Source organism: Athene noctua, chromosome 22 (assembly GCF_965140245.1).
Source record: "Athene noctua chromosome 22, bAthNoc1.hap1.1, whole genome shotgun sequence".
NCBI lineage: Eukaryota > Metazoa > Chordata > Aves > Strigiformes > Strigidae > Athene > Athene noctua.
In genome coordinates this window covers 8,875,256-8,881,430 of record NC_134058.1, presented here as the reverse complement: position 1 = coordinate 8,881,430, position 6,175 = coordinate 8,875,256, and the positions used below count along the sequence as shown (strand labels likewise).

Genomic DNA, 6,175 nt, shown 5'->3' with positions numbered 1-6,175 from the left:
GCTTGCTCTGTGTCACCGGGGTGGTGGCATGTGTCTCCCCTCCACCCTGTGTCCCCCTCCTGCGGGGGAAATGCCACCGTCAATGGTGGCTCTTGTTAACGCCGCGGGACGTGCCTGGATTCCCCCCCCGCTGCCCCGCGGAGAGGCGAGGGTCAGGCCTGGCAGCGTGGGGGGCACGACCTGCTTCCCTGCTCCCGGGGCAAATTCCTGGAGCCTCCCCCGGGGCCTCTGTGGCTGGAGGTGGGGTCCTGGACCCCCGCAGAGGTGAAGGGGTGGTGGATGGGGTGGGGGCTTACCTCCCCCACTCCCCCCTTCCTGCCTACTTTGGGGGCCCCTGTTTTCCCCAGCAACCTCCGCTGTCATTGGAGGGGTCCCCATCTCCCTCAAGACTGAAATCTCCCCCTAGGACCCAGGTATCCCCCATGCCCCACATCTTCCCCCCCCTGCCCAGGACTCAATTCTTCCCTCAAGGACTCAGACCTCTCACCCTCGGCCTCAAATCCCGCTTCCCCCCCCCAGCCCCAAATCTCCCCCTTCTGGGACCCATATCTCCTCCTCCAGACCCAAATCCCCCCCCAGATCTTTCACCTTCGTCCCAAATTTTCCACCTTTGATGCAAATCTTGCCCAGGCCCCAAATCACCCCCAAAACCAAAATCTTATCCCCCCCAGGACCCAAATATCTACCCTGACCCAAATCCCCAGGACCCAAATCTCCCCCCCCAGTACCCACCCCCCCCAGGCCCCAAATCTCCCCCCAAACCAAAATCTAACCCCCCCCCTGCCCAGGACCCAAATCTCCCCCCCTCAACTAATATCTTGCCCCCCCATTCCCCCCCAGGATCCAAATCTCTCCCCCAACCCAAATATCCCTCCACCCAATCCCCTCCACCACCCCTCAAAGCCCCAGATGTCCCCACACAGACCCCACTCTCCCCCTCCTGCACCCACTGTCCCCCCCCTGCGACTCCTCCGCAGCCCCCTCCTCCCCAACCCGGACTTTCTCCCCCCCCAATCCCCCCAGGCCCCAAATCTCCCCCCAAACCAAAATCTCAGCGTCCCCAGGACCCAAATCTCCTCCCCAACCAGTATCTCACCCCCCCATTCCCCAAATCTCTCCCCCAACCCCAAAGCCCCAGATGTCCGCACCGGACCCCGCTCCCCCCGAGCCCCCTCCTCCCCCCTCAGCCCCCCCCGCCCCATCTCCCCGGGGGCGTGGCCTCGGGGGGCGTGTCCGGGGGCGTGTCCTGGCGGCGGCGGGCGGCGGCGCGGTGCAGGCGTGAGGCGGCGGCGATGGGCGGCGGGGCGCGGGAGCTGGCCGGGTACCTGGCGGCGCTGGGCGGGTGGGTGGCGGCGCTGGCCGCGGCCGTGCTGCCGCAGTGGAGGCAGAGCTCGTACGCCGGGGACGCCATCATCACGGCCGTGGGGCTGCACGAGGGGCTGTGGATGAGCTGCGCCGCGCAGAGCACCGGGCAGGTCCAGTGCCGCCTCCACGACTCGCTCCTCTCCCTCGACGGTGGGTGCGGGGAAAGGGAGGGGGGGCCCGGGGCCCCGTGGGGATCAGCCCCGCTTCCTTCCGTGGGATGGAATTACCGCCCCCCGCCCCGGTCCCTGGGGCTGAGCTCCCCTGAGCTGCCCTTGCCGCTGCAGGGCTGAGCCCCTCTGTGGGTTTGACACCCCCCACCCCTATGGGTCTGAGCCCCTCTGTAGGTTCGAACCCCCATCCCGATGGGGGGGAGCCCCTCTGTGGGTTTGACCCACCCCCCCGTATGGGTCTGACCCTCTCTGTAGGTTTGACACCACCCCCCCACCCCCACCCCCTCGTATGGATCTGAGCCCTTCTATGGGTTTGACACCCCCTCGTGTGGGTCTGAGTGTCTCTGTGGGTTCAAGCCCCCCCCCCAACAGGTCTGTGCCCTCTGCCCCCGAGTGTGCCCGTGGGTCTGAGCTCCCCTGGCCCCTCCAGTGCTCTGAGTCCTCAGCAGGTCTGAGCCCTTCTTGCACCCCCCCCAGCCATGGCTCAGAGCCCCCCTAATGCACCTGAGCCCCCCCTCAAAAGGGTCTGACCCCCCCTTTACCGCTCCACTGACCTGAGCCACCATGCGAGTCCGAGCCTCCCCCCTCCACCCTGTGGGTCTGAGCCCCTCTTTCCACCCCCAAACCCCAGGTCTGAGCCCCTCTTGTCCCCTTCGTGTGTCTGAGACCCCCCGGCCCCTGTGGGTTTGAGCTTCAGGGCGGGCATCCCATTTGGGGACCGACAGTGACCCATGGGGACATCATAACCCCTCGGGCTGTGCATCACTCCCGTGTGCCGCTGCCGACAAGGTGTTCCCCAGCCCGGGAAATCACAGCGAGGATGGATGTGGCAGGGAGGAAGGTCAGGGAAGGCGCTGGGACAAGTGCCCTGAGGTGAGCTGGGGTCACCCCAGCTGTGCGGGGCAGGGGTGACACGGGAGACACGCAGCGAGGACAGAGTTGAGGACAGGGTTAAGGACAGGCTCATCCCCCGTGGGACGAGGTGACCTTGGTTTCAGAGATCTGCTGTGGCCAAAGGCACGCGCTGGCAAGTGGCTTTTCTTCCCCCTCCCCGCTGTTACAGTTCACATCCAGACCTCCCGGGCTCTCATGGTGATTTCTCTCCTCCTGGGCTTCTTCGGCATCATTGTGAGCGTGGTGGGCATGAAATGCACCAAAGTTGGTGAAGAGGATCCTGTTACCAAGAGCCGCATCGCTGTTGCTGGAGGTGTCCTCTTCATCCTCTCCGGTAAGGCAGCACCTCTCTGATAGAGACGTCGAACACCTTCTAAAAGCTGTTTGGTGGAGGAAAGGGAGACATTTGGTGATGGACTGGGGGTTCAATGTCTGATGGCTACCTGAAGTTGTCCCTGCTCATTGCCGGGAGGTTGGACTAGATGATCTTTAAAGGTCCTTTCCAGTGACAGAATCCTTCAGGTTGGAAAAGCCCCTCGGGGTCATCGAGTCAAACCCTCAGCCCGACTCTACAAGGTTCTCCCTACCCCACATTCCCCCACAGCTCATCCCAACGGCCCTTAAACACCCCCAGGGATGGGGACTCCCCCCTCCCTGGGCAGCCTATTCCACTCTCTGACCACTCTTTTGTGAAACATTTTTCCTCATGTCCAGTCTGACCCTCCCCTGTCACAGTTTCAAGCCGTTCCCTCTTGTTCTGTCACTAATTCCCTGTGGGCAGAGCCCAGCCCCAGCCTCTCTGCAATGTCCTGTCAGGAGCTGCAGAGAGGGATGAGGGCTCCCCTCAGCCTCCTCCTCCTCACACTGAACACTCCCAGCTCCTTCCCTGGCTCCTCACAGGATTGATTCTCCAGCCCTTCCCCAGCCTCGTTGCCCTCCTCTGCCCTCGCTCCAGCCCCTCGAGATCTCTCTGGGATTGAGGTGCCCAAACCTGGACACAACCCTCCAGGTGTGGCCTCACCAGTGCAGAGCACAGGGGGACTGTCACCTCCCTGCTTCTGCTGGTCACGCTATTGCTGATACAAGCCAGGATGCCGTTGGCTTTCTTGGTCACCCGGGCACACTGCTGGCTCATGTTCAGCTGCTTGTCAATGAGAACCCCCAAACCATTTGGACCATGGTCCAAACCATTCTATGGTTCTGTGTCCGTCTATTCTGTCATTCCATGATTTTATGTCCAGGTCTGTGCACATTGGCCGCCGTGTCCTTGTATGCAACACAGGTGACCTACGAGTTCTTCAGAGAGAGCACTGTTCCCATCAACGCCAGGTAAGAGCCCGGTGCTGGGAATGCTCTCTACCTGAATCCCATCTTGCCCCTGCACTTCCCATAGGATCTTCCCTCGCCGCTTTTGGCAGGGTTGTAGGCAGATGTTGCACCCGGGGTGGGAGCCATGGCACCCCAGAGCTGCCACGTTGCAGAAGATCTCCCCGATGCTACAGCTTTAGTCACTGCCTCTGCCAGCTTCGTGCTGAGACAGAGTGAGAGTGCTCCCGTGGAGTTTCAGCCCAAGGGAGGATTCCAGCATGGGGAAACTGAGTAGCTGGATCCAACCAACATGAAAATGGGGATGGCCAAGGAGAAGAAGAACCAACATCTGCCTTGACATCACCCATAGTCTTGTCGGGGCTTTGAGCATCCTCGTGCCCATCTCAATTTGCCCCTCTGTCTTTTCTGCCACCCCTCCACGATGCTCCCCTCTGTTTACTGCCACAGGTACGAATTTGGCTCGGCTCTCTTCATCGGCTGGGGGGCTGCCAGCCTCACCGTGCTGGGGGGCTCCCTCCTGTGCTGCTCCTGCCCTGCCACGGAGCGCCGAGGACAGCAGTACTACCGGCAGTCGCAGCCTTCGACGGCTCGGGAGTACGTCTGACCCCTCCCTCTGCCCTCCTGCCGCCCAGCACTCCCTTCCCTCCCAAAACCAGGCAAGACCCCGGTGCTCCCACCCCGCGTGGTCTCTGGATGCCCTGTGAGACCTTTCTTCTCCTCTTCATCTTCCAGGTTTCAGAGCCATTTGCAGCACCATCCTCTAAAATAGGGGGGTTTTGAGTCGTAGCTCCCACATCCATCCCTGCCAGGCTCCCCCCCCGCCGGGCAGGTTGGCCCCCCCGGGGTGGCCGAGACTGTGGGTGTCTGGACTGTGTCGCACAGACGCTCCGGAGCGACGGGGTGATGCCGGTCCCGCGGGGGCACCGTGTCCGTCCCGTGGGGGTGTTGCTGCACAGAAGCGCTTTGTGCCGTGACACCCCCGTCTCTGTGTCCCAGTTTTGGGAGCAAAGCTGGTGCTTAGTTTTCCCTGGATGAAGCTGCTGCCCACCCCCACCAGATCCAGCCCAACCCGGGGGGGCTCGAGCATCCCTGCGCTTTGCTTTTGGCAGAGGGATGCTTTAAGGGTTGCAAGCATTCCCCTGCCTCATTGCTACCCAAAGGCAACAATTTTTAAAATGATTATTAATTCTTGATTTGAGCCTGGTGCTCCAGCTGAGCTCTGCCAGCTAAAATCTGCTCTGGGTTTATTTCTCACCAGGCACAAGTATGTGGCCTTGTTAAGCAGAAGAATAAATGTCATTGAGCAAATTAAAGCAGGCAAAAAGGGGGCTTTGAACACAAAGCAGCAGTTTGTTTTTATTTTTGGTGCCCAGCACAGCTATTTCAGGTAGCAGGTGGACAGACCTGTGAATTTTGATGCCTCCCCTCTGTGTCAAATCCCTCTTCCTCTGACAGGATCCCCTGGAGCGGGCAGTGAAGTCGTCAAACGCTGATGTGCTAATTGCTTCCACCTCCTTGTACCTCATCTCGACCACTACTAACTGCTCTGCAAACGCCGTGGCTCCAATTTCATCTGTAAATCCCCCAAAACCCACCCATCCATCCATGTTGCATGAGCTATGCCACCTAAAAAACAGTGGAAATGATCCAAAGAGCTTGATTACATTTTTTTATTATTATTATTTTTTTAAAAATCCCAATTAGCTGAAGTAGCTGATTTTTAAAATTTTATTTTGCTCTGTTTTATTTTATTTTTCTCTATTTTTTTTCCTCTTAGTGTATGCCCATGTGCTGCTTTGGGTCCTGGAGGGGAAGCAATGCTATTTTTGCCCTGGGGGGGGTTAATTTCTCTCTCTCACACAGGACTAACAGCCCTCTTTCTCTTTTAAATTGCAGACCCCCTGTAAAACTGTCTTCTTCACCCATCAGGGGAGAGCAGTGCTTATAGTCTGTCTTCACCCATCAGGTGCTTGGTTGGCTGAACCCAATTTACGGGGTTCGCCTCCAAAAATACACACCAAAAGCTACTGCAGTGAGGATTGAAAAGGAAACTTGTGCTTTAAAAAAAAAAAAATCAATCAAAAAGGCATTTTTCTATCAAGAGCACAGCATTGTGTAGAAGAATGTTTTTATTCTTTTAATATAAAAATGCATTAACTTTTCTATGGGATGCATGGCCGTGGGAATGGGACTGGTTGGGATTTTTAAATGCTTTTTTTTTTGCTGATTGTTTGTACTAAAATTTGTGACTCAGTGGTATTAAATATTTCCAATCATGGATATCTTTCTAAAACTGTCTCTTTGTTTTTCCCCTCCTTCAAAATCTGGGCCAGTCCCCTGCAAGTGGCTCCTTTGCTGGGTCAAAGCAACTTCTGCCATGTGGTCCAGGCAGGAGATTCTTCCCCATGCTGAATGTT

The 6,175-nt window shown here is 58.1% G+C and overlaps 1 protein-coding gene across 3 annotated transcripts; it reads left to right on the top strand.

The window, feature by feature from the left end:
- Positions 1-1,292: 1,292 nt before the first annotated feature.
- Positions 1,293-6,009, top strand: CLDN19 (claudin 19). 3 transcript variants are annotated; one of them, XM_074924758.1, is made up of 5 exons: positions 1,293-1,515; positions 2,599-2,763; positions 3,671-3,758; positions 4,206-4,352; positions 5,655-6,009. In XM_074924758.1, exons 1-5 carry the CDS (start codon positions 1,293-1,295, stop codon positions 5,704-5,706), a joined length of 675 nt encoding a protein of 224 aa, XP_074780859.1. In that variant the 3' UTR covers positions 5,707-6,009. The 3 variants fall into 3 exon arrangements, with proteins under 3 accessions (XP_074780859.1, XP_074780861.1, XP_074780860.1); XM_074924760.1 differs by having other exon boundaries at positions 5,214-6,009; XM_074924759.1 differs by having other exon boundaries at positions 4,491-6,009.
- Positions 6,010-6,175: the final 166 nt, after the last annotated feature.

Coding starts and splice junctions, on each gene's coding strand:
- CLDN19 (XM_074924758.1), top strand. CDS start 1,293: ATGGGCGGCGGGGCGCGGGAGCTGGCCGGGTACCTGGCGGCGCTGGGC. Junction 2,764..3,670: donor TGTCCTCTTCATCCTCTCCG/GTAAGGCAGCAC, acceptor TTTTATGTCCAG/GTCTGTGCACATTGGCCGCC. Junction 4,353..5,654: donor CAGCCTTCGACGGCTCGGGA/GTACGTCTGACC, acceptor TTTAAATTGCAG/ACCCCCTGTAAAACTGTCTT.